At 47.2% G+C, this 27,035-nt stretch overlaps 4 protein-coding genes across 9 annotated transcripts in view; 1 reads left to right on the plus strand and 3 right to left on the minus strand.

The window, feature by feature from the left end:
- Positions 1 to 2,226: 2,226 nt before the first annotated feature.
- Positions 2,227 to 10,830, minus strand: LOC121362700 (aldo-keto reductase family 1 member B1-like). Its single transcript, XM_041484438.1, is given in 11 exon segments — positions 2,227 to 3,317; positions 3,595 to 3,677; positions 4,405 to 4,488; positions 4,998 to 5,079; positions 5,204 to 5,310; positions 6,420 to 6,542; positions 7,454 to 7,531; positions 8,773 to 8,795; positions 8,798 to 8,888; positions 9,209 to 9,376; positions 10,674 to 10,830. Coding segments are annotated over 11 exon segments (948 nt in total). The 5' UTR covers positions 10,740 to 10,830; the 3' UTR covers positions 2,227 to 3,274.
- A 2,495-nt stretch (positions 10,831 to 13,325) lies between these two features.
- LOC121362701 (aldo-keto reductase family 1 member B1-like) lies at positions 13,326 to 18,991 on the minus strand. The gene is made up of 10 exons (XM_041484439.1): positions 18,896 to 18,991; positions 18,647 to 18,814; positions 18,241 to 18,357; positions 16,920 to 16,997; positions 16,556 to 16,678; positions 15,967 to 16,067; positions 15,726 to 15,807; positions 15,171 to 15,254; positions 14,673 to 14,755; positions 13,326 to 13,949 (listed from the first exon to the last, which is right to left on the minus strand). The coding sequence occupies exons 1-10, from the start codon at positions 18,965 to 18,967 to the stop codon at positions 13,907 to 13,909; spliced, it is 951 nt and encodes a 316-aa protein (XP_041340373.1). The 5' UTR covers positions 18,968 to 18,991; the 3' UTR covers positions 13,326 to 13,906.
- A 120-nt stretch (positions 18,992 to 19,111) lies between these two features.
- BPGM (bisphosphoglycerate mutase) overlaps positions 19,112 to 27,035 on the plus strand; it is a 30,750-nt gene continuing 22,826 nt past the window's right edge. For 5 of the 6 annotated variants that reach the window (XM_041484444.1, XM_041484442.1, XM_041484447.1 and 2 more), the window contains exon 1: positions 19,112 to 19,369. The gene's annotated coding sequence lies outside the window, so the exon portion shown is untranslated. Of the gene's footprint in view, positions 19,374 to 27,035 lie in introns of all 6 variants that reach the window. The other variant, XM_041484446.1, reaches the window with a different exon arrangement.
- Positions 20,884 to 26,867, minus strand: LOC121362702 (aldo-keto reductase family 1 member B7-like). The gene is given in 11 exon segments (XM_041484440.1): positions 20,884 to 20,926; positions 21,372 to 21,454; positions 21,898 to 21,981; positions 22,417 to 22,498; positions 22,648 to 22,754; positions 23,235 to 23,357; positions 24,003 to 24,080; positions 25,202 to 25,224; positions 25,227 to 25,317; positions 26,290 to 26,457; positions 26,802 to 26,867. Coding segments are annotated over 11 exon segments (948 nt in total).

Raw genomic sequence — 27,035 nt, forward strand, 5'->3', positions numbered from 1 at the left:
GGAAGGGAGATTTATCTTGCTCAGTGGGGGGTTCCAGTTCCATCTCTGGATGCCAGGAGGCAGATCTCAGGGGCTTGGCCAGCTCTGACTGTGGAAGACCTCGGCCTCTTTTTCACTCTTGAGCTCATATCAGCCCAGGAGCATACCTTGGTGGATCTCCCATATTCTCAGAGCTGATTATGCTTTTTGTCCTTATGCTTTTGTCCTTTAATCTCACCTGCTGAAATAACAAGCTCCAGGCACAGCCAAGGGTGAGGAAGTGATCTTTCCACCCCTCTGTGGTGATTATTGTGTGGGAAGGGCAGGTTTAGTGCAGCAGGGGAAGCCTGGACAGGAGGAAACCATGAACTGCCCCAGACTGGTCAGGACTGATTCTGGCAGGCTCTGAAACTGGTGCTGTGCCTGGGGTGACCGAATTCTGGGAGATGGGAAGCACCTGTGTGTCCCCCCACCTGGCCACTGAGAAGAAGGGCAGCACCTCATGCCAAAGGGGGCTCCTGTGGGCTGGGCCACCCCTGCTGGGCAGGACAGTGGCAGCCCTGGGGACAGCAGACTGCCCACCCAGGAGCTCTAGAACAGAGTAAGCAGGACTGAGTGATGAAAGGAAGCATCAGGCACCCAGCATCGCCCTCTGAGCCACTCTTGGTTCCAGGGAGGGACTGGGATGGCCTGGATGTAATCTGTGGTGACAAAAAGTTAGGGTGGAGAGGAGGACAGGGAATGGATTGCTATTTGGCTTAAACAGAGGGTGGGGAAGGGGGGAAAAGGCATTTACTCATTTGTTCTGTGTTATTTCTTCTCTCCTCAGTTACCTGAGTCACAGCCCAGAAGTGGAGTAGTGAGAAGAACTCTGGAAGGAGCACTGATCCTGGCCCTGGGAATACACTGTTGTAGAAGGGGAGCAGCCAGTGCATGTCCAGGGGGTACACCCAGTGTGCAATTGCCTGAAGAGAGGAGGCACCTGGGCAGACCAGTGCTAGATAGGAAGATGACTTGGAAGAGAGAAACAGATGCTTTCTGAAAGCTGATGGCAAAGTGAAAACAAAGCCTCTTCAGGCAGCCCGAGCTGCAAGGTTAGGTAGGCCTGTGGAGGTGGGAGTGCTGCTCCCCAGAATCTGAGTGCTCTCTTGACAGTCCTCTGCTCAGAATGAAACTGCAGAAATATCGAACTGTCCCTGCAGTGGCCATGCCCATGCTTGGAAACTGAAGCAACTGGGATGCAGGTTTTTGCCTTGTAAGAGCAGAGTTCTGGGGAAGTTTGGGGTCTCTGCTACTAGCAGGCACTGTCCTTCCCAAGGGAGGAAGGCTTTAGGACCCACCAGTGAAGGACTGTGAGGAGAAATCATCTGATTCTGCTGATCCCACAGGTGAGACTCCCCTGCAGTTGCTTGGACTGCTGGGTTGTGTTTACAGGCAAGGGGGAAGGGACCCTGAAAAAGTGGTGATCACTGATGCTGTTGCCTGAAAGCTGCAAGGTCTGAGCACAGTTACTGCTGGTATCACTTGATAAGCTGTTGGGACATCAAGGAGTAACACACATGCCTTGTTCTGGTGCATGCCAGAAGATGGGCAGAGTAGTGGCATGACCAAGGATAGTGCTGGGAGTTCAGCTTGGAGAGCATTTTAGAAGTGGTTGGAAAATATGTTGACTGTTGCAGTGTTGATGCTGATAATTTTGTCTGTGGGAGAAGGGGTGGGTTTGGGATACGTGTCTTACGTTTGCACTGGTGAGGTGTTAACTACACTGGTCTGCAGGGACAAGGGGTGGAGTTCATAATGAGTATGCAGTCAGATGATGATTATGTTAAAGATGGAGTTTGAATAAGGGTGAAATAATTCTTAACATATCCTTCGATAAAGTGCAGGGTGGAATGTAAAGAACATAAATTGCAGATGGTATCAAGGGATGGCAGTGGAGACCTCTAAAACAGATATAAACACCCTGTCCCATGCCAGAATTTAAGCTCACACTACTGTGACTCAGAAATACTTCTGGAGACAGAGATGCGCTTTTTGAAGGAGATCCATGCTGAAAGGACTTAATTCCAAGGGGACTGCAGCTGGTGGGTGAGTTATGCTTGAACAAGGAAACCACTGAAGGCTCTATGGGCACTGGGTAACCCATGCTGGAGAAGGTTATTCTCTAAAAAGACAGTGCTCCAAACTTCTTCGTCATAGTAACATTGTACCTTTATTGTTCAATAAAAATGTGTATTTGATCTCAGCAGAGCTAAGTCTCACCTTAGCCTGGGGATTACAGGTTTTATGGATTGCTGCCTTTAGGAAGCTGCAAAGCAAACGTTCTTGGATTACATTTTCATGAACTGAAAGTGGAAAATTTGTTAAGAAGTCCTTAAGGTGCTCATTTTCTTCACCCAAGGTTTTGATCTTTTGCCTTGAAACCCAGTGCGCAACTTCATGATGTGTTTGGCCGCCTGCCCAGGCGTTGGGACCGGAAAGGTGACACAGCCCCAAAAGCAAATAGCTCCTGATGTCACCTGGGGCTGTGGGGCCAAGGGCAGTGGCAGATGGTGGCTGGGCTGAAGGGGAGGTGGATGGAGCCAGAGGGGCATTGGGTGCCGGGAGAATTTGGCTGACAGGGCCAGAGGGGATGCTGGCACTTTGGGGGCTGAGCTCCCCGTGCCAGCAGCCAGACCCCGAGCTGTGTGACATCAGGGACGTCCCTGCACTGCCGGCAGGGGACAGCGCGGGTGGCTGAGGGATGGCCGCCCTCTGCTGCCCGCAGGGAAAGGGGAATGTGCCCTGTCCCAAGGAAAAGCCACAAGCTCAGGAGGAAACCTGGCTGAGAAAACACACAGGTGCGTGGTCGGCAGTATTCTGCTTATGGAGTTGGTTTTTGATTTTTTTTTTTTCCTAAGTAGGAAAATCTCCTTTCTCAGTTACTCCTGGAGTGATTAAACTGCTGTCCTTTAGTTCACATTTCTCAGATTTTTCTCCCATAACTGCCAACTATCCTCTTCAGCCTGTTGTGTTGAAACAAGAGAAATTAAAAATGTGAATGTGTAGTTCAAAGTCTCTCCCTCGCTCAATGTGGATTACCCAATCCACATTTTGACAGAAAATTATTACAGCCATTTTATTCTTTTGGTGCAACTTTACTGTTTCTTTCAGATAGAATAAACAAAAGATGATCACTGAATACATATGCTGTGACTTCACTGGCTGCAGGAGGAGAAATGCAATAAGAAAGTCAGAGAAATTGATAGGAAGGGTATCAGACCAAGTTCTGAAGGAGGGCAAGATATGAGCATCTTCAGTATTCTGCATTGAATGGGTAGTCCTTGTGAGTTTTGCCCCTGCAGGGAATAGAATACTTCCTTTTAGTCATAATTTTCCTTTTTAGTTTTGCTTAAAGAAGCCACCAAGGTGGGATCTGAACTCTGTAATTGAAGGATGGGTTCAGTCTAGATTTGTTTTCCTCTATAGTATGTCTTTTTTGTGTACTTGCAACATCCCAATTACTTCATCATTCAGGCTCTTGGCATTCTAGGCAGTATTTAGATGTAAAACCTCTGAGTATGTAGTATTTTTAACTTATGGGTTTGGAGAAGAATACTGAATGCTACCACTTACATGCTCATTGTATAGACTCTCCAGTTTCTGTTAAAGCTGAAAATAGTTGCCATCTCCTCTTTGGTCAATTTGAAGTCAAACACCTGAAAAGAGAAACAGCTTGGAATCACTTCTTTGAATAAACCAGAAGCTGTAAGCAAAATCCACAAAAATAAAGAACAAGTCTGCAAGGGAGGGTAGCTGGTTAGAAGACATGACTACTTCATGAAAAAGGCATCTCTGTATCACCAAGAATGCACTGGCAGAGGGAATAGAAAAATTAATCCAAAGTTGTAATTACACATGCCAGCTGTTGCAGGGCACTTGGCAGGCTCTTGCATCTGCCACTTGTGAGAGATGCATCTTTCTGTCCTATTCCAAAGGCACATCTACAAGATTTCCATGTGTCATTTAATCTGTCTAGGCTTTTTGAAATCCCAATGACCAGTTGCAGTCAAAGACCACTGAATTAACAATAGAGCAGCATGGTTTGTTAAACAAACAACTGTTTTCTTAACACTGCTTGCTCTACATAAGCCTTTTGTGGTGTGCTGCTGCACTCAAGTGCCAGGGAAAAACCATGTGGCAATTCATCTCCAGTCTGCAGAATACAAGACACCACAGAAAGTGGCTGCTAGAATTATCTGCATAATTAAAAAGACTTGGTTCATTCCTGCTCTCCAAGTGTACCCTTAAGTTTAGCCCTTAGTAAAGTGTGTAAACAGACTAAAAGCCTGGTGTTCTTGCCTGAGCAGGGAAGAATGATAAAGGATCTTTTCCCTTGCCAAGCCATCCCTGAGGGGCAGCCCCTGCTCACTCCTGATCCCTCACCTTGAAGTTCTCTGCAATGCGCTGTGGGGTGACAGATTTGGGAATCACAGCCACATTTCTCTGGATCTGGAAGCGAAGGAGAACCTGCAAGGACAGACATCTGAATCATTCCTCTAGCTCTGGAGGAAGCAGAGCTGTTCCAACAGCTGTTATCCCTGTTTCCAGTCATTCCTGTCCCTGCAGCCCTGGTTATCTGTGCAATAATACAGAACCCAGTGCAAAACAAGTAAATAACTATTTAGTGCAATACAACACTGCCTGAAGAGCAGAGAGGGAAGTGGTGGAGCCTCACAGAAAAGGTCTCCTTTCCCATCCAGGTTTGGGCTAGTCAAGCCTTCCTGCTCTCCCAGACTTCTATCAAGATTTCATTCTCTGCAAGAGGACTTGAGATGAAGACTCAAACATTCCAGCACTTGAAGACAGGACAAGAAAATGTTTCATGATGATAGTCAGAGCACACCTGAGGAGTGTGCATTGCAGACCTCACAGAAAACAGACCCTGCACTGCTGACAAAGAGCCAGCCTGTCCTCTCCATTGTCATTAGCTCTCCTGTGTTACAGGAAGTGGTACCCACAGTCTGGCATCCACGTACCTGGGCTGTGGATTTGTTGTGCTTGGCTGCAATTTCCTTGATCTTGGGGTCATCCAGAAGGGAAGGATCCTCTGGCTTAGCCCTACACAGTGGAGAGATAACAGCAGAAGTCTGTTTTGAGATCAATGTCTAATAGTACAGTCAGTGTCTCAGTGCTCCAAGCGTTATCCATGACAGCTCCCTCACAAATTGCAAAGCAGCCTTACCACGGTCTGTCAGGAGAGCCAAGGGGGCTGTATGCTGTCACAGCAATCCCTTTGGATTGGCAGTAGTTCACCAGCTTCTCCTGGGTGAGGTATGGATTGCATTCAATCTGCCAGCAGAAGAGTACAGAGACTGATAGAATCCAGCTGTAACTCACTGCAGGGATTAGCTCCTAATGCTCTTAAAGGCTGCTCTTTGTCCTCATGGGCCTCTCTTTGCAAAGTATTATTCACCTGCTTCTACAGTGACATTTCTTGTACCTCTAGGTCTTTGCTCTGGGGAAGGAGCATTTCATAAGGCTCACCTCTGGGTTCTTTGGCATGTTCTGAGGGCCTCCTCAGATTTCTAAGCAGTTGCTTAGCAAATATTGGAAACCCCAATGCCTTGTATACTCAGCAATAATGTGGAGTGGGATGAGAAGGACATGCTGCATCTGCTCTGTTCTGCCCCCCTGTCAGTTCTAGACATAAAAGCTCCCTTTCTCATGAATTGGTGCCCCTTTCTCATGTGCTGTATGTTAGGAAAAAGATGCTTTTTTATCCTTTCAGCATGCTCTTTTTTTTTTTTTTTTTTTTTGTAACTACATGCAGAGGAAGGACTGGCAGGCTTTGCAGACTGAGGGAACTCAGTACTCTTAGTGAATATGCAAGAAGTTCTGAATTCAGAACTGTAAGAGATGTCTGAGTCTGTCCAAGACCCCTTGCTGGGATAAACTTCTGCAGCTCCTGCATACAAAGGGGCAGTGGCTGCTCTATGCAGACAAAAACTGATTTTTTTAATATATATGTATGTGTATAAAACCCTTTTATTTTTATTTTACATAAATCAGGGTAGACACCAGGAAGCCACTAGTGTGCCAGTAAGTGCTGCTTCTGTACAGAAGTTAAAACTGACCTCCCTTTCCAACTGGGTGACTGGATTGTGGATTCCTGCATGACAAAAAACACATGTTTTGTGAACAATTATCTGCTATTAATAACAGATTGATGCCATTACTAATAACAGAACAAGTATTTTAAGAAATTATTGTTCTAATTTGTGTACCACAACTACATTCCCTATCAGAACACAGATCTACAGCACCTTTATGTGTACTCAGAGATAATCACAGACTGTAATTGTGCTGTGTCCGCTTTGTTCTTCCTGTTTGCATCTCCTCATGCAACTCTAATTGGATCTTTATAATCCCACAAAACCTGCAGTCACTTGGCAGCTCACCTGGACATTTGCAGGTTTGTACTTCAGTCCTGGCTTGTTCAAGATTCTTTCAATCTGCTCACGGTTGAAGTTGGAGACTCCAATGGCTTTTACCATGCCAGCATCCACCAGCTCCTCCATGGCCTGGCAGAAAGGGGAGCACAGTCAGCACCAGTGTACAAGACAGGCCCTGAAGGAATTATTCCTTGTGTGGCTTCATTTCCCTTCATGGGCAAGGAAAGACAACTGTTTGGAGCTGCAAAGCTTGCAGCCAGGGGCCTGACCTTGTTGCTGCCTCTCCGTTATCAGGAGGGCAGAGGACGCTGTGCAGGCAGCGCTCTGGGCACAGATCAGGGCACAGCAGAGCAGGGTGGGCAGCACTGGGGCAGTGCTGGCACAGCAGGCACGGGCTCTTTCTGCAGCAGCAGAGGTGCTGCAAGTGCTCCTGGCACTGCTGAGGAGCTCTCACAGGAGAGAAAACCAAGGGCCCTGCTGCTACTGTACCTTGAACCCCAGGGGCCAGTGCATGAGGTACAGGTCCAGGTAATCCAGTTTCAGGTCAGAAGTTGGAGACTCCAATGGCTTTTACCATGCCAGCATCCACCAGCTCCTCCATGGCCTGGCAGAAAGGGGAGCACAGTCAGCACCAGTGTACAAGACAGGCCCTGAAGGAATTATTCCTTGTGTGGCTTCATTTCCCTTCATGGGCAAGGAAAGACAACTGTTTGGAGCTGCAAAGATTGTCTCTTGGGGGAGAGTGACCTCTGGTGTGTTTGTGTCTTCCATCTCACCAAGGGCTCCTTTCTTGAGATGGCAGAAATTCACTCTCAGTTATTTTCACGTGGGAAATAAGGATAATTAATGATGTGTTCTTGAGCCAGTACCAGAGGGCTGTAGTGCAGGTTGTGGGTATGATCCCAACCTAATTTATTGAAAAGCTACATTGCATATGGGGCAATAAATACATAAGAACTTTGTGGCTGCTGAAGGCAATGAAAGCATGGAAAAGGCTGCCAGCAATACAATACATGATTTCCCACCATGGCTGAACTTACCTCCCATGTGTCTAGAAAATCTGTGTTGCTGGGTATAGCCATGCCTTTGTCATCTGCAGGAAACAGCTCCTCTCCTGCCTGTCAGTGAAAAAAAATTAAATATTTAAACCATTATTTTTATTGGTGAGTTAATACCAAGACAACTGAAGACCATGATGGCCCTAGCTACTAGTACAGAAAAAATTAATATTTGTCTACATTGTTCCTGGTAATTTTGCCAGCAGTTATTCTTAGTAATAATGATGCAGAATCATTCCTACTAGGAATGTCAAATGTATCTCCCAGACCAAGCAAATGGTGACTCACTAAAACACATACAGATAAACACTTGACTTGTTTATTGTGGAACAAACAAGCTTCCTGTAGTCCTCTACTATTCCTTTAAGGGAGAACTGGAGTAGGTTTTATTGAAGCATCTGTTAAGGTCCCAGGAACATTTAAGTCAGGTTTAAGCTGAGCCACATCTACTGAAGAAGGTTTTATGTAAACACATGGGTGTCCTGTGAGGGGAGCCTCAGCTTAAGTTGGTGGCAAATCAGAACACCCCAGATGTACCAACTCAGAAATAGAACCCCACATCTCCACATCCAGTGTGCTGCTGTCAGAGTATTATGCCATGACGCTTTTACTCAAGCTCTTTGTTCACATAAAACTAACCATGACAGCTTTGCAAGTGTGACAAACAGTTGACAAGCTCAAGAGCAACAGATAGGATGGAGGCCTTAACCTGTCTGCAGCAGAAAGAAAAAGCCAAGACTAGACACAGACTGAGACATCAGATCCTTTGAAGTACATGAAGGATGAGATGTATTTCATGTACTTCTGACATGGATGTCAGAAAGTCTCACCTTTTGAAATCCAAGGTCTGTGGAACAACTTTAAGGCTCCTAGAGCAAAATGTCAGCTCAATCTCTACTGTATTACGGACTCAGTGATTAAAGAAAGAAATGGAAGACAGAAACATTCTCTTGTTCTGTGATTCTGGAACACGCAGAGGAAAGAATTTCTGTCAGGCAGCGAAGTACATCCTTCCTTCCCTCAAAGCAGAAAAGCATGATTTAGCCCAAAGTAAAGCAGCATGAGTCAGTCTTGCAGCCAGGGGCCTGACCTTGTTGCTGCCTCTCCGTTATCAGGAGGGCAGAGGACGCTGTGCAGGCAGCGCTCTGGGCACAGATCAGGGCACAGCAGAGCAGGGTGGGCAGCACTGGGGCAGTGCTGGCACAGCAGGCACGGGCTCTTTCTGCAGCAGCAGAGGTGCTGCAAGTGCTCCTGGCACTGCTGAGGAGCTCTCACAGGAATGAGACCTGCTGCTGCTGTACCTTGTAGCCAAAAGGCCAGTGATGAGGTAGAGATCCAGGTAATCCAACTTCAGCTTGGCAAGAGTCTTCTGGCAGGCTCCCTTCACCAGATGCTTCTCATGAAAAGTGGACCACAGCTAGAAAAAAAAACAAGGTCACAAGGATTGTGACCTCCTGGGTGAAAGGTCTTTCCTGAAGACGGAAAAAAAACTAGCACACTTTCTGGGACCATTTCTGCCTAACATGTATTTTGAACAGTCCCATGCAAATGGAGAATGTGGAACACATCTTAGATAATGCTCTACAAAATACAGTGACAAAAAAGAAGATTCTACCAAGTATGGGCCTGAACTATTCTCCTAATTACTCCACACTATAGCACACAACCTTTCCCCACTACACTGCATTTCCCTTCATGCATATGCAGAGCTTTCCCCTGAGTCCTAGGTCACCTTACCTTGCTGACAACAAAGAGGTCTTCTCTTTTCACAACACCTTCCTTGATTTTCTGCTGGATCCCTTCCCCAATCTCATTCTCATTCTGGTACACATAGGCACAGTCGAAGTGGCGGTACCCGGCATCGATGGCAGCCATCACTGCAGCTTTCACCTGCCCAGCTCCAGACTGGAAAAAGCAGGTTAAGAAGATCCCAAATCAAAGCATACAGGCCATTTCTTAGTTATCTAGCAACTAAAGAAACACATACAATGGGGGTTTAAGTAGAGTTTTTCCATGCCATGTTCTTAAAGCACTCATCATCTCACAAATGCAGGCTGCTGGGTTTGAAGCCAGCCTCTAGCCATTTATTCTAAGTCCAGTCCCAAGCACGCTCAGCCAACAGCCAGGTAGAGGAGAGCACCCAGCACTGCCAGAGATGGACCTGGGGAAACCAAGTTTTGTGCCAGGGAGCTCTACAGTGCCTCTTGCTCAATGCTCCTCACTTCCCAGTGCTGTATCTAAGAAGAGAAACAGTCAAATGGCCCAGCTGGGAGAATTTTAGTTCTATGGGGAGGGCAGTGGTCTACACCTTAGTCATCCACATCACTTTGGAGTGTTGCACTGTGCTCTAGCCCAGCTTGTCCTGGGGCACATCCCACCTGTAATTGGAACTTTTATGTCAGCTGCTTCCTTCAGAGACAGAGGAGGTGTGCAATTCTATGTGTTCTGTACCCTGCAAGGGTGTGTAAGAGCCGTGCACAAGGAAATGTTGGCATATCTTGTTCACACAAATCCAGCAATGTTTGTTTCTAGGCATTGTGTAGATCAGTGGTTTTGTAGTCATCGTAACAACAGTGCAAACCTCTTTGTCAGAACTTGCTCAAAACGCATGAATGCTCTTCTAAAGCCATACCTTGTTATCGGATGATTCCCGGGGACCTCGCCCAGATTACACAGCAAGGAAGCAGCAGGGAAGTGCTCCAGTGCAGTGGCACGGGAAGGGGCAGGGAGAGGGGCCCGGGGAGCCGCGGGAGCCTGGTCGGGATAGCAGGGGAGGGATGGATGGATGGATGGATGGATGGATGGATGGATGGATGGATGGATGGATGGATGGATGGGGTCCGCACATCCCTGGCGGCTACGGGAGGGACGGAGCCGCCGCCTCTCCCAGGCTGGGGACACCCAAGGGTCACCTCTCCCCCGCGGCAGGAGGGGGACGGCGGGGACGGCGGGGACGGAGGGCACGGCGGGGAACGCAGCTTCTAAAGCAGCGCCGGGGCTGTGCCTGCGGAGACCACCGGAGGCACCGGGCATCCCCAGCAGCATCCCGGGCGGGATGGCGGGGATGGCACAGGGGACGTGTCACCGAGCCGAGCTGTCCCCGCTCCCTGCCCACCCCCGAGCGCTCCGGACCCCTCCGCAGGAGGTGGCACCGGGCGCGGACCCCGCCGCTGTGAGAGCGAGCGATCGCTGTCCCCGTTACCTTCCATGTGCCCAGCCCCAGGAGCGGCATGCTGGCCCCGGTGTAGAGCTGCACGCAGGTGGCCATGGCTCCAGCCGGGAATGCTGCCCGGGAGTGCCGCCCGCCGAGCCCTTTAACGATGGCAGAGCCGTGCCCAGCCCGGCCCCGGCCCCGCCCGCCCGGGACAGCCCCGGCCCCGCAGCCCGGGGGACAGCGGGCCGGGCCGGGCCGGGCCAGCGCTGCTGCTGCCGCGGCCGCAGCGTGGGCTCGGGGCTCCCTCCGCAGGTGGGATGGTGTTTGTGGTGACAGGAGAGGAGAAGTGGTCTCCGTTGTAGTTATTTTAAAGAAGGGTGTTATTTTTAGTGTTGGGAGAGGCTTCTTTTAAAATGTTTTCTGAAAGCTGCTGAAGAATAGTAGATGTTGTGTTGAAACTTTGCTGAATGCCTGTGCTTGGAGAATCATTCAGTTGGCAGTATAATAGTGCATTTTTCTCTGTGTGCCTTTCCCACTGCAGATGCCCAGCTGCTTTTGCTCTTTTTCTGCCCTGCTTACCTGAGGGCAGGCAATAGTTTGTCTCTGTAATCCTCCTGTTTTTTGTCAGTACCATCAGCCATCCTCAGCAGGATGTGATGTTTCAGTTTACATCACAAAATAGTTATGTAACACAGTGTTTGCCTTTTACTTTTTATTTCCCCTCTGGATTCCTTCTCTGTAGAGCTGCTCTGAGCACGCTCAGACTCCTGGGGTTTTGTTCGGGGGACAATGAAATCAATGGAAAGATTGTGATATTAGGAGAACAGTGTTAAAACCAAGCTGTTTGCATGAGAGGTCTGCTGCCATCCTAGCCTGGGGGTTTTTCCCCAATGGTTTTTTAACTGAGAGGTCTCTGTCTTAGAAAGGATTTTGGGCAGAAGGTTTCCATTTATTGTAATATATCCGAGGTCCATTGTCCTGTCTCCCATAACCAAAATGCTCAAGCCAAAAGCACAAGTTTTTTTCACACCTTATTTGAGAACAAAAGCTTCTTTCTTTTTAATCACACACAAAGGCCAAGTTCTTTTTGCATCTGTCATGGGGTAAGGGAACACCAGACAATGTGATAGTGCAAAACTGGATTCACCAAGTTCATCAATGAAGGAAAAGCCTGGCAGAGAGAATGTGACATATGTACTGAAGGAGTCTTGGTACATATGAGCTATGGGCGATAAAGAGACAGGAGAATGATACCTGGAAATATTAATGATGTATAATAGTGCGTGCCCCTCATAAAATACTCCAGTGAGTCAGGGTGGCCTCACCTGGGGGACATTCAGCACTCAACCCTGACCTGTGTCAGGGTCTGGGCAGTGGCTCAGCACCAACACATGCTCTTACACCTCGTGTCCTCATCATTTTGGATATCTGCATGGGTGTAGTCATGTTTCCCCACAGTCTGTTTTATTGAGGGCTTGTAAAACTGGATCGATATCAGCACAGCCAGAGCAGTGCACACTTTCACCACAGAGCTTTCCAGAACTTCCAGTTATTGTTCTCCTGGCACTTTCACACCATAGGTACCAAGACTCCTCCCACAATTCTTGTCTGTGCCAAGTGGTCAGTCATGGTTCATTATATCCAGTTGTTTTAACTCCTAATCACAGTAAGTTCTTGATGCTCCTGTGATATTCAGTGTCTCAGCCTTTCTGTCATCTGCCAAGCACTTTTCATCCATGCACTCACACCTACAACCCAGTGATGTACAATGCAAGTAGCTCAAGCTTGTCCTGTGAATTCACCCACTGCACACTGAGTTAAACACAGTACAGCACGAGCACTAAGTCAGTCAGCATTGGGCCCTAATACTATTAACCTTCACAAAAGATATTTTTTGTTGATCAAGTGAAGTCTCTTGACCACTCAGTTCTCAAGACACAGCTGAAACTCCACATGCCTTTGTGAGAGCCCACAGCTTGTTCTGGTGTGGATGTTAGGGATCAGAACGCAGATGTTCTGCAGGTGCCCCGTGCCCGGCAGCCCGAGGCACACGCGGACACCTGAAGTGCCACACAGTCACAGCACTCCCAGCTGTGCTAGCACTGCCCAGCCAGGCCCACCTGCACCCTCCACCAGGAGGGAGAGGCTGTGCCAGGGAATCCTTCACTCATTCACATGGTTACAGTGAGCAGAGACCTGTCCCAGTGACCCAGCACAGCCTGAAGGGAGCACAACACTGCTCCAGAGGCAGGCTCTGGGCAGCAGCTCAGCACTAACATCTCCCACTTCCACCAGGCACCCTCTGCTTCTGTGCTGTGCCAGACACCTGCCTAACACTGCTGATCTCCCCTCTCCCCCAGTCTGTTACTCTGGGCTTTTAATAGCCAGATACCAGCACTGGCTACCAACCAAATGAGCCCACAATGATAACAATGCAGAGTTTTCCAGCAGTTTCAGGTGTTGGTCTCCTGTGCTTTTTGACCCACAGTCCATACTAAGGCTCATCCTGTTCAACTGTTCTTTTCAGCATTGTGACAATGCTTGTTATACCAAATTATTCAACTTTTGATCAAGACAAGATCTCAATGCTCTTGTGACATAACTGAAAATTGAAAAGGGATGATTATTTCCAATTACATTGTTAATGCAAGCTTCTTGGTTTGTTAATTTTAACATTAGAATAAAACTTCCAAACCAGCAGTAATTCAAATATTTTTATTTTAGTCAAGAATGAAATTAAACATCAATCTCTGTATAGTTTCAGCCTGTAAAAAAGGAACTGAAATAAGGCCCAGTATGAGTTGCTATTCATCTCTAGGTCTGGACACTTCTCTCATGTATTCTTATTTCCCAGAAAGCTTTGGGCTGTACTCTAGAAGTTAATTTTGTCTTTTACCTTCAGGCAGTGATTATGTGATTATTCAGGATGGATTTTTCTCCTGCACTTACATATCCTTAACCCTGAAGCCTTAAGTGGTGCTGATGCAAGACAGCAGATAAAAATCAATTGCTAGTTCCCTCTTCTGTTTTCTCCTTTGCTATTTCACCCATGCAGAGACACTCATGTAATGAGAATTATCATAGCCCACATTTTGTTCTTCAGAACAATTGTACAATTTCCTTCCACCAAAGAAGAAAGCCCAAAGTCACTGAACACATATCCTGTGCCTTTGCTGGGAAGAGGGATACAGTGTGTCAGCTACATAGTGCACAATTTGAGGCAATGGTAGAAGCTCATTAGACCCCGGGGGCCTGAGAGAGGGCAGGAAAAAAAAACATCTTCAGTATTCTGCATTGAAAGGGTACTCCTTGTGATTTTTGCACCTGGAGGAAATCAAAGAGGAAAGATTACTCAAGGCTAAAATAACTGCTATATAGAACAACAGTGGGTGTACAGAGGAGCCTTCAAAAGAGGCTCTGAACTGAGTAACTGCAGAGTGAACTTAAGAGACTTGATAGTATAGAAACATCCTACAGGACCAACAAGTTCCAGCCTTTTTCTGTAATTCAGGCTCTGAACAGTGGTGGGACCATGTTATTTTCTAGATACAGAGTTAAAATTCACATTGCTTACAGAGACAGCAGCAGTTTCTGTGGCCTTGCAGCCAAGAGTTCCTGTCTTGGTGCACACCTGCAAGCAGCTGTGCTTTGTACTGCACAAGAGATGGTCATTCCCCACCACAACCACCTGTGTAAGAGCTGACATCAATTTATAATACCCCACAGAAAAAAATTATGAAATTAGTTTAAAACTGCCTAGTGCTCGTTTCTCCCATATGGACACAGCCAAAATTATCAACTAGAACTCTCATTTTGGAATTCCAGACATACAAAATTTCCTGGAGAATGGATTCACAATGAATACACAGCATGACTTATCCTCGCCTTTCAGTCAATAAAGTGGAAGTAGAACAACAGATGCTTCATCCCCAAAATTATTTCAGAATTCAAAATATACCCAGTTTGAACAGCTATACCAGTTCCCGTGAGATCAGGATAAAGGTCATTGAAAATGTAAGAGTTTGAAGGACACAAACTGTCACTTACGTGACCATTGGACAGATCCTCCAGTTTCTGTTTAAGCTAAGAAGGGTGGCCATCTCCTCTTTAGTCAGTTCAAAGTCAAACACCTAAAAAGAGAAAACCAGCTGGATTTAACTTCTTTGAACAAATCAAATCAAAACGAAGCAAGATTCACGAGATTAAAGAACAAGTTCATATCAGAAAGGATGCTGGGTACAAGTGATGGATTCATGAAACACAGAAATGAAAAGAAGTATCTTTGGATTTTCCAGACTCTACTTCCCAGGCAGAGGGAAGAAACAGAAGAACAGGATGTAAAGTGTAAAGTGCCTGATAGTTTTATCAGCACACTGTTTCCAACAGCTCTGTCTATTCTTCACTGTAGTTTTCACTGTAGCCCTGACTTCCAGGCAGACAAAAAGAGCCCAGCCCTCCTGCTGCAGGAGGCCATGGCAAGGGTGATAAAGGATCACTGCCCAGCCATCCCTGAGGGGCAGCCCCTGCTCACTCCTGATCCCTCACCTGGAAGTTCTCCACAATGCGCTGTGGGGTGACGGATTTGGGAATCGCAATCACATTTCTCTGGATCTGGAAGCGAAGGAGAACCTGCAAAAAGAGACAACTCAATCCCTCCTCCTTTTCCAACAGCTTTTTCCCTGAGCTGTACCCATTTCTGCAGAGCTGCATTTCAAACCATCCCTGTCCCTGCAGTCCAGGCTGCACTGCCTGGAGAGCAGAGAGGGAAGTGCTGGAAGCCCCCATGGAAGGTCTTCTTTCCATTCTGGTTTTGTCAATTCCTTTTCTTAGCATCCAGAAGTTTTGCACTATATACAAGGCTTTCATTTCTTCAAAAGGACTTGAGATGTGACAACTGAAGATGAGTCAAGAAAATGTTCTTGATTGATGGCCAGAGTTAGTAGCAGGCCACAGAACGGACAGCCTGCACTGCTTTTTAACAAGACAAAAAGGCAGCACTGTTCACAGGTAACACCACAGAGGCTGTTCCCTCTCTTCAGACATAGTTTCCTAAATTGCTGTGTTACAGGAAGGGGTATCCACTGTCTGGCACCTACCCACCTGTGCTGGGGTTTTGTTGTGCTTGGCTGCAATCTCCTTGATCTTGGGGTCATCCAGAAGGGAAGGTGCCTCTGGCTTAGAACTAGACAAAGTGGGGGAGAAAAGGATGAAACAACACAGAATCACTTAAGAAAGATTCTATCTAGCCCCATTAATAAAATAAAATAAAAAAAATATATATATATACACCTGCCCCATTACTCAGTTAGCCATAAATCACATGAACCCACTTGGAAATTACCCGTCAGGACGTCCGAGGGGACAGTATGCTGTCACAGTGATCCCTTTGGAGTGGCAGTAGTCAATCAGCTTCTCCTGGGAAAGGTATGGGTGACACTCAATCTGCCAACACAGAAGCATAGACTGAGGGCTGTAAAACTACTGTAGTCTTCCCTTGCTCCAGAGGTTTTTCTGAATCCTACTTTCCTAATTATAGGTTGACTTCACCCCACCCTGCAGGTGGCCTGTGTGACAATACAAGACTGTAATTCTATAGGGCACCAACTTTTAGACTGACTTTTTATGTGCTTTTTGGATTTTTTTCTGAGAGGCTTTGTAAGAGTCAGTCATTATGTCAGAATGATCCCTCATATGTGGATTCTTCATGCCTCCAGAGAGAATGGTTCCTAGGAAAACACTCCAAAGTTTCAACAAGATGAGACAAAAAGGAAATATTCTGGTTCTGTCTGTATGAAGAAATGTCCAGAGAGAGGGATTTAAAGTACATGTTTTGTCTACTTTGTTCTTCCTTTTTCCACCTCCTCATTCAACTGTAATCAGAACTTTATAATCCCTGAGAAGTATTCCCCTGCAGTCACTTTGCAGCTCACCTGATTATTTACAGGTTTGTGCTTCAGTCCTGGCTTGTTCAAGATTCTTTCAATCTGCTCACGGTTGAAGTTGGAGATTCCAATGGCTTTTACCAGGCCAGCATCCACCAGCTCCTCCATGGCCTGGCAGAAGGGGGAGCACAGTCAGCAGGCAGTGTACAAGACATGACTGAACACATTTTTTCCTGACATGCTCTGTTTGTCTTCATGGGAAGCACATCTTTAAAAGCACATTTTTAAAACTGTGTGCTTCCGTGAGTTCTTTCCAACTAATTTTGCATCCATGGCTGAACATCCTGCAGCTGCTGAAGCCAACACCACTGCTGAGGAAGATGAGTGACTCTTCCACTTGGGATGAACTCACCTCCCATGTCTGCAGGATATCTGTGTTGCTGGGGATAGCCATGCCTTTGTCATCTACAGGGAACAGCTCCTCTCCTGCCTGTCAGTGAGAGAGAAAGTGCTTGAAAATCTCTTGACAAGTCCACTTGAGTGCTCTCAACTACAGTATCTTAAACTTCTAGAGCAAGAATGCTGATTCTTGTCTACACTCAGTCATTCCTTCCTGAGAAGTGGAAGGAATTTAAGGCATTTTTGCCAGTGACCATTCCCCGTAGAACAGGTTTTTCTGCTGGACCCTGGAAGTGATGGCTCACCCAAACACCCACAGGGAAGCAAACCAGTCCAAGCTGCAGCCTCCAGTCTCACAGTGCTCCCTTCAGGGGCTGTTCTTTAGTTCCCACTTAGCAAGAACTGTTTTGTTCTTTTTCCAGGGCGGCATCAACACTTTGGTCTACACAACACCAGATCTACCTTTCGAAAAGAGCTCTGGTGTGCACTGACAGTTCTTCCATGACAATGCTCAGTGCAAAGACACCAGCACTGGGAAAGTTGGAAGAGCCTCTGTTACAAGTTATGAAAAGATGCCAGGACTGAACTGTGTTTAGCAGCTGTTTGCTGCTGTCACCATGAGACAGCTTCATTTTCATGGCCCTGTTCACATAAAGTTAAAATAAAGCATGCAAAAAAGATGAGCATCTCAAAGGCAACAGGTAGAATGGGGAGGGATCAGACTGAGAGAGGATAGAAAGGCTGTGACTAGAAATATTCAAACTCAGACATCAACTCCTTCTCTGATTTTGGGGGGCCTAAACACTCTCACAGACACTTCACCTTTTAAATTCCTGTCTCAGTGGAACAACACTTAAGGCTTCTACAAGCAAGGCCAGCTCAATCTGTACTGCATGAAGGACTTGGTGATTAAAGAGAGAAATGGAAAACAGAAATGCTTTCTTTTGCTCTCTGATTCTGCAGCACACAAAGGAAAACTGCAGAGAAGCAGCAAAAAGCAACCCTCCTTCCCACAAGGGGTGATTTTGAGATTAACACACACTGGATTCACAAGAGAAAAGGAAAGAGAAATGTTTTATGCTTGGAGTTGGGAGAGCTGCCTCTAGTTTCTCTAGATTTGAGTCAGATTGCCATCATTCCCAGGATCAAAGGGGTAGGAAAACAACTGCCTCTGGAGCAGAGACCAAGAGCCTGAGTCACACAGAACGAAGCTGAGCACCAGAGCAGTGCTGGCACAGATAACAGGCATGTCATTGTCTTTGTCAGCCAGAACAATTGTTGGGCTGTTAAGCCAGCCACAAGAAACAAAGTTAAGGGCGTTGCTGCTCCTGTACCTTGAAGCCAAAAGGCCAGTGGACAAGGTAGAGATCCAGGTAACCCAGCTTCAGGTCTGCAAGAGTCTTCTGGCAGGCTCCCTTCACCAGAGGCTTCTCGTGGAAGGTGCACCACAGCTGGAGACAAAAACAGACTGTGACCTCCTGGTTAATGCTCTCCTGCACAGCCCAGGAATGCTCCCTGTTCTTTGGAATGGGGTGTGGAATCAGGCCTGCTCTGTGCTCTTCACCTGCAGCGAGGTGTGGGCTGTGTGGCAGCGCAGGAAACAAGAGAACGGCAGCAGGAATTAACTCATTGGCATTACAAACTTCTCCAGTGCTACGGCGTTTAACCACGTTAAATGTTAGATGTTCCTCGCACAGGTAAAACCAGCGCGTCCATAATCCATGACCATCTGAGCCATACCTTACTGACGACAAAGAGATCCTCTCGCTTCACAACGCCTTCCTTGATTTTCTGCTGGATCCCTTCCCCAACTTCGTTCTCATTCTGGTACACATAGGCACAGTCGAAGTGGCGGTACCCGGCATCGATGGCAGCCGTCACCGCAGCTGTCACCTTCCCTGGGGGGGACTAAAGGGAAAAAGGGCAGGAGAGGTCTCGGTGAAGGATTCTCAGCTGCTTCCCCGTCCCGCAGCGCGGCGCCGGCCTCACCTTCCATGTGCCCAGCCCCATGAGCGGCGCGCTGGCGGCCCCGAGCCGCACGTACCCCACCATGCCCGCCATGGTTCCCCTCGCGCCCGCGGCCAATCAGCGCCGCCGCCCCGCGCGAGCCCGCCGCGCCAACCAATCAGCGCCCCCGGCTCCGCGCCAGCCCGCCGCGATAGCCAATCAGCAGCGGAGCCGGCAGCCAATGGGGCCCGCCGGGCGGCCATGGGAGATGCAGTGAGGGGCAGCCCGTGTGGGAGGGAGCCCGGGCGCGCTCCGGGCGTTCCCCCTGGAGAAGGGCGAAATACCTTACGGAAAGATAAAGGCTGAGTGCAGGGGCGTGCCGGCCCGGATCCTGCGGGGATCAGCGTCCCTGTGCCACGGGGTGTCCGTCCTCCTTGTGCCATGTCCCCGGTGTTGTGGCGCCCGCTCGGTTCCCTCAGAGTGACACCAACATGGGACAAACAGTTTCACTTTGGGGTGAGTTTGCGAGTGATTTCGGAAATGATCAGTACAAATCGCTTCCTTTTAAATGCTGAGGGAAAGCGTCTTTTAGTGTGTTTTCCGAGCTACTGAATGACGCTGAGTTTACAGCGAATGTCACAATGATCGCCTCGTCCCTCTGCCCTCAGGGAGGCGCAGACCGTACTTCAGAAGGAAACACAAAAGTGTACAAATAAACAGCAGGCGGCCTTTTAATTTCACTTTAGAAACTGACTTTGCAATTTCGGAGAGGCAAAATAACGCTGTGTGGATGACGTGTTAAAAGCGCAGTGAAAAAGAAATGAATTTATCAACAGGATCCTCCAAGTGCTCCATAACAGCCTGTCAGGGCTGCTTGGGAGGCTTCGCTGTTTGCTTGTGCTCGGAGAATTCCTTCAGGTACGAACATAAATCTGAAATATATGCAATGGTGTGATTTCCCTGCTTGATTTAACTGAAAGAAGACAAGATACAGTTTTCCCTAATCTTGCCCCAGGTTTCTGGCAGTGCTGTCAGCTGTCCTCTGCAGGATGTGGTGTTGCAGTTTCACCACACAGGAGAGCAGGGCTGAGAAATGCAATTTGTTCTTTCTCTACTTTCTTCTGTGAGCTGATGTTCTCCTGTGAAGGCTGGTGCTTGTTTTTCCCAAGGCATGCTCTGAGAGTCACCTTGGTGTTTTAGGAGAGGATTTTGGGCAGAAGGTTTTGTGTTTTGCTTTGTCTGCCTTGCCCAGACCGTGCCAGTTCCTGTGAGGTGACAATTTCTGTCCTGAAGGTGTGGCTGGGCTTGTCAGATGATGGCAGGGCCTTCGAGAAAAGAGTGTATGTTGGAACAGAAAGTTTACATTGCTGAATGGTGTGCATTGGTTCAGCTTTCAGATGCTTGTTAAGGCAGGAATAAAATGGGGGTAGAGATTTAATCTGATTTTAAGACATTGGCCTCTTTCTTGCAGTGAGTTCAGATCAAGCCAGGGGCATCCTCTGAGGTCCCACCAATCTCTCTGTGTCTTCTCATTATTTTTTTTCCTGAAGATCTGTGATAATTCTTGTATTTGTCTATGAAAAACAGGGCTGTGGCTGGTGAGGGGGGGACAAGAGGGGTGCTGAAGGATGGCAGGGGAAAATGCTGAGTGTCCCAGGCAGGATCTGTGTCCCCACAGTGCAGGTGACTGCAACCCACCCCTCAGTGCATCTCTGGGTGGGAGGGTTTTGTGTTTTTCCTACAGTAGACAGAAAACTTTCCACCAATTAGGTTTTTTGCATTTTAAAGTTCATTTTATTTAAAATGTGTGACACCACTGATCAAATTGTGGATCTGTGGGGTGTGTTTGTCAACATCTGGTTTCTGCTGATGCAAGACTGAAGGCAACCAGTGAATAGTGGTGCTGTAGAAAACATTATTTCTTTCTTCCAAAAACCCCAAATGTTGTGGGATAAACATGCCATGTCTTCACTGGCAGCACCAGGGGAGATGACACCAGAGGTCTAATGAAGGCCATGTTAAAAGCACCTTCAGTATTCTGCATGGAAAGGGTATTCCTTGAGATTTTTGGACCTGAAAGAAATGAAAGTGGGAGTGTTATTTTCACCCATGATTTAAATGTGATTTAGAGATATATTGTGTGCATGGAAGAGCCACCAAGAGATCTGCATCACAGAGTTACAGCAAGAATAGGTAGAGATACATGTTCTCCTTTCTCTCATATACAGAGAGATGAGTTGAACGTCCCATTTTTTTGTAATTCAAGAGAGTTTCCTGAAAACTCAGAATTAAAAATTAGAATGTAGTTTGCTTTAATTTTTTTTGTTTTGTTTTTAAAGTGAAAACATTAAGCCCTGTCCTGAAAATGTTATTTTTTTGGTACAAACCACTTGGAGTTTGAGTTGGTGTAATTTTTAAAAAAATTGAATTCCGTGTTACCTAGAAGCTGTGACACAAAATTCCTTGTAAAGAATATTCAGGATTTAAGATTTAGAAGAAAACAAGGGGCATCACTTACACGTTCATTTCACAGATCCTCCAGTTTCTGTTGAAGGTCAGAATAGTTGCCATCTCCTCTTTAGTCAGTTCAAAGTCAAACACCTAATTAGAGATAAAAGTGGAAATCACTTCTTTGAACAAACCTAAGAGAAATAGCTCCACACTGGAGAATGCACTTTCACACATGGACCACTGAATTATGAAGAACAACTTGTTTTATGGACACGAGGGATTATTTTATGAACATTGCTGATTCTAGGTGAGATGTTTCTGGCATGTTGCTGAGTGGGGATTCCAAGCAAGCTGTGCCTGCTCATCCATCCATGGAACAGGGAATGATATCATGTAAGGATTTCTGATTAAACTCTCAAGAATTAGGCCTGGGTTAACACTCAGTGAAGTGTAGTTATGCAGGTAAAATGTAAATTAAGCAGGAAGAAGGAAGAGCCCAGCCCTCCTGCTGCAGGAGGCCATGGCAAGGGTGATAAAGGATCACTGCCCAGCCATCCCTGAGGGGCAGCCCCTGCTCACTCCTGATCCCTCACCTGGAAGTTCTCCACAATGCGCTGTGGGGTGACGGATTTGGGAATCGCAATCACATTTCTCTGGATCTGGAAGCGAAGGAGAACCTGCAAAAAGAGACAACTCAATCCCTCCTCCTTTTCCAACAGCTTTTTCCCTGAGCTGTACCCATTTCTGCAGAGCTGCATTTCAAACCATCCCTGTCCCTGCAGTCCAGGCTGCACTGCCTGGAGAGCAGAGAGGGAAGTGGTGGAGCCTCACAGGAAACCTCCCTTCCCATCCAGGTTTGGGCCAGACCACTCCTATTGTTTGCACCTAGGATTTTAGCAGTCTGTGCAAGGTTGACATTCTCTGCAAGAGGACTTGAGAGGGGACGTGACATCTGAAGGTGCTCGAGAATCTTTTTGATGGCCTAAGAGTTAATAGTGTGTCCTGGAGGGAATATCATAAAAAAAATCTGCATTGTTAGGGAAAAATCAGAGGAGTGGCACAATTCATGGGGAAGGGAAAGAGTTTCCAATTCATTGGGAAGGAGTACCCACCTGTGCTGGGGTTTTGTTGTGCTTGGCTGCAATCTCCTTGATCTTGGGGTCATCCAGAAGGGAAGGATCCCCGGGCTTAGCCCTACACAGAGAGAACAAATCAGTGGCAAGAAACCTCCACAGAAAGATTCAGCACAGCAACAGAGATAGGTGTTTAAATAAGAAATGAGTGGTGTATGTGTAGTCTCAGTGCCCTCACCAACTCCCTGGCAGATTGCAGAGCAAATTTACCATGGTCTGTCAGGAGAGCCAAGGGGACAATATGCAGTCACAGCCAGCCCTTTGGACTGGCAGTACTTGATCAGCTTCTCCTGGGTGAGGTATGGATGAGATTCAATCTGCCAACACAAAAACAAAGAGCCTGACAGTGGCAGAACTGCTGCAATATTGTTGTGCTCCATAAGTTATCTCCTAGTTCAATTAGAGGCTGCTTTTTTCCCTAATTTGACAGTGGCTTGCATGACAATACCCATCCTTATTATATTAAATCAGCTATTTGATACAAAGTGCTTATACAGTTTTTGCTGGGGGACATTTCACAAAGCTCATCTCTGCCTTCTTTATTATTCCAGAAAGGCTGTTTTCAGGGAAGTTCTCCAACATCTTTAAACAGTGGTTAAGCAAGGTGATAAAATAAAAATTAAAAAAATGGAGTATCCAAGTGCTGTACTCTGAAATATCCATAGAGAGGGATTTAAAGTACATGCTGTGTCTTCTCTGTTCACCCTTTTCCCATCTCCTCATTCCACTGTAAATGGAATGTAAATGGAATTTATAATCCCACAAATGCAGTCACCTGCAGTCACTTTGCAGCTCACCTGGACATTTACAGGCTTGTGCTTCAGTCCTGGCTTGTTCAGGATCCTTTCAATCTGCTCATGGTTGAAGTTGGAGAATCCAATGGCTTTTACCAGTCCACAGTCCACCAGCTCCTCCATGGCCTAAAATAGCAAAATCATCATCCAGTGTGCAAGGCAGCTCATGATAATGTTCTTCCTAATGTGACTTGTTTCCCACCACAAGCAGCACAAAAGAACTGTTTAAAGTTGCAAAGTTCTCTGAGGGAAAAGCAGGTGCTGGCACATTAATGCCATCTCACCCAAGCCCAAATTCTCATTCCCTGAGTGTGTAGAAATTCACACTGAGTTGCATGAGGAGAATGATGATGCTCAGTAATCCACTGTTGTGCAAGCATTGGAGGGCTGTCACACACATTGTAGGCCAGATCTCAACCTAAAATGTCTTTATTTCTGTGAAATTTGTTTGAGCAATTCAAGAAAGGCACAAGAACTGTGGTGATAATAATTGTGCAATTCTTATTGTTCCACAGTCTAGCTTCAGTCTGGTGTGCAGCTCCACTGGAAGTGCTTGTGCAGCTCCAGGCAAGTAAGACATTCAGAGAACAGGAATAACCAGGGAAGGATTAAGCATGCTCATGATGAAAAGCTATTTTGTACTGCCTTATGTTCCTCCCAGCTAATTTTGTGTGAACAAGACAACAGTTCTGTGACTGCTGAAGGTAATGGAAGCATGGCAAAGACTGATGAGGACAGAGGACATTCCTCTTCTGCTCTGGCTGAACTTACCTCCCACGTCTGTAGGAGATCACTGTTGCTGGGTATGGCCATGCCTTTGTCATCTTTGGGAAACAATTCCTCTCCAGCCTGTTAGAGAGAGAGAAAAGGCTTGAAATAACTTCAGCTGAGACACAGAAGTTATTTAGCTGTGTAAAGTCACCCAACAGGGATGTAAGGAGCTAAAGCTAATACTGCATTAAAAAAAAAATCAAGTAATTCTCACCCTAACTTAACTAGTTCTTCAGTCACTTCTTAGTTCATGCATTTTTGTCATCTACTATCCCAGTAAAGACAGATGTTTCTACTGGACCCTCTGAAGTGATGAGCCACAAAGTGCATCAAGGGAAGTGGTTAACTTATAGAACAATATTCTGGAGTCTCACATGAGTTCACTTCAAGTATTATTCAATTAACAGTTTTTTTAAAAAGCTCTGTGGAGGATTGACTTTGGCCCTGTGAACCCAGACATTTATACTGGAGTGCATCTGCTGACAGATGTCCCATGGGGAGGCTCACTGTTGAAATTGCTGTATTAGAAAAATTAGCCTGTAACTAAACAGTATGGCCAAAGTATTTTGAATTATTGGAATTATCTAAATGCCACAATATTGTGCAGTTTCACTTGACAACTTTGTCCACATAAAGCTAACCAAAACAATATTGGAGGAATGGAGTTGAGCTCAAGAGCATAAGGTAGAACAGAGATTTTGACAGGTATCTTTTTGAAATCCAAAGCCTGTGAAACAACACTAAGGCTCCTACAGGCAAGGCCAGCTCAGTCTGTACTGTATTAAGGATTTGGTGATTAAAGAGAGAAATGGGAAATGGAGGTGTTTACTTGCACCGTGTGATTCTGCAACCTGCAGAGGAAAGAATTCCTGTCAGGCAGCAAACTGCACCCCTCTGTCCCAGGGGCTTTTCTTTCAGCAGAGCACACCTTGGGTTTGTACAGGAAAGGGAAAGAGGCACAGCTTTTGCTTGCAGCCAGGGGCCTGACCTTGTTGCTGCCTCTCCGTTATCAGGAGGGCAGAGGACGCTGTGCAGGCAGCGCTCTGGGCACAGATCAGGGCACAGCAGAGCAGGGTGGGCAGCACTGGGGCAGTGCTGGCACAGCAGGCACGGGCTCTTTCTGCAGCAGCAGAGGTGCTGCAAGTGCTCCTGGCACTGCTGAGGAGCTCTCACAGGAATGAGACCTGCTGCTGCTGTACCTTGTAGCCAAAAGGCCAGTGATGAGGTAGAGATCCAGGTAATCCAACTTCAGCTTGGCAAGAGTCTTCTGGCAGGCTCCCTTCACCAGAGGCTTCTCATGGAAGGTGCACCACAGCTGGAGGCAAAAACAGGGCAGACTGTGATCTCCTGGTTAATGCTCTTGGGTGCTGTCCTGCACAGCCCAGGAATGCTCCCTGTTCTTTGGAAGATGATGTGGAATGAGACCATCCTCGTGCTCTTCAGATGTGGCAAGCTCTGGGCTGGGCCTGGCCTGTGGCTCTGGGGGCAGTGTGTGCCAGTCTCTGGTTCCATGAGTTCACCCATCATTTGTGCCACTCCTTTTCCCCAGGGTCTGCCTTGGCAGCAGGGGGCTTTCAGAGGCAGTGGTGTATCTGAGTGTTGTTCCTGAGCGTGCACAGAACTCTGCACTGCATGTAGCAGGCAAAGCCAAGAAGGTGTAAGACAAGCCACAAAGAGTGGTTGCCACCAATCTTAGGTAAAAAGTAACTCCAGATTCCAGCTAAGTAGCCTGATTTTTGTAATGAGAAAGAAAACCACCAACCCCACCTTCCCTGGGACACGTGCTGAGCAGATGACATTGTCCCAGGGTGCCCAGAACGACACCTCCAATGGCAGGGAGACCCCTTTGGCAGTGCTCTGAGCCCAGCTGCTGGAACAAGCATCAGGCAGTGACAGCCTGTGTGCTCTGCCGTGCTGTAGCATCAGCAGGGTGTCATTAGCAAGCTGCTAATGACACTGAGTGGTCTCTGACCTCTGCATCACTACCTTGCTTGGGGCTACCTGGTCCCCTCTGTCTTTTCCCGCTTCCCTTCTTTTGCACCAATCTATCCATCCCCCAGGACTGCTGGGTCACAGCAGGGTACAGACACAGTGTATCCTTCATAACTCTCCCTACAGCATGGGTAAAGCTGTAAGCTTGTGTCAGGAGTGACCTGAATGCTGTTCTGATTTCCTTTTTCCTACAGCATAAAGTTTGTCTCCATTACTTACCTTCCTGCTAGGAAAATACTCCACACAAAGCATTCCCTCAGCTGTGCTCCGGGCTGCAGGATCATTGGATCCTTACCTTGCTGACAACAAAGAGGTCTTCTCTTTTCACAACACCTTCCTTGATTTTCTGCTGGATCCCTTCCCCAACCTCACTCTCGTTCAGGTATGCGTAGGCACAGTCGAAGTGGCGGTACCCGGCATCGATGGCAGCCATCACTGCAGCTTTTACTTGCCCAGCTGGAGACTGGAAAAATGCATAAATATTAAGAATCTCAAAACAGTACTTGTTAAAGACCTGTATTCTAGCAAAATAAAACCAGGGAAACCATGTTAGGGAAAGCAATTCCCTCCCAATCCAGGTTGGTAGGTTCTTTTTCCTTTATAAGAACACTATTTCTTGCAGTGATAAACATGGACTCCAGGGTTGGAAATCAACTTCCAGCCATTTATCTATAGCTCCACTTCAACTCACTCTCAGCCCACCAGCCAGGCAGAGCAGAGCCCCAGGCACCAGGACAGCTCTCCTGAGCTGCAGCAGGGGCACTGCAGTTTTGTGCCTGGGAGCTCTGCAGTACCTGTAGCTCTTACCTTCCAGGTGCCCAGCCCCACGAGGGGCATCTTGGCAGTGGTGTTTAGCTGCACGTAGGTTGCCATGGTCCTGCACTCCCTCCTGGTTGCCTCACCACAGCTGCCTCTTGCCTGTCTGGTTTCACAGTGGTCACTGGCCAGGGCAGGGGACAGTGCTGCGGTGTCACTGGTGCTCTGGGTCCTCCCATATCCGGCAAACAAGGCTGTGGCTTTTTCCCTGTACAGCCAGTCACA

The sequence above is a fragment of the Pyrgilauda ruficollis genome, unplaced genomic scaffold (genome assembly GCF_017590135.1).
Source record: "Pyrgilauda ruficollis isolate IOZ18807 unplaced genomic scaffold, ASM1759013v1 scaffold66, whole genome shotgun sequence".
Lineage (NCBI taxonomy): Eukaryota > Metazoa > Chordata > Aves > Passeriformes > Passeridae > Pyrgilauda > Pyrgilauda ruficollis.

Bases quoted from the DNA above. Each gene is read 5' to 3' on its own strand.
- LOC121362701 (XM_041484439.1), bottom strand. From the start codon at position 18,967: ATGGCGGGCATGGTGGGGTACGTGCGGCTCGGGGCCGCCAGCGCGCCG. The intron at 18,358-18,646 runs GTATGGCTCAGA...TTTTGTCTCCAG, and splicing joins ATCTCTTTGTCGTCAGTAAG to CTGTGGTGCACCTTCCACGA. The intron at 16,679-16,919 runs GTGAGTTCATCC...CCCTTCTGCCAG, and splicing joins ATATCCTGCAGACATGGGAG to GCCATGGAGGAGCTGGTGGA.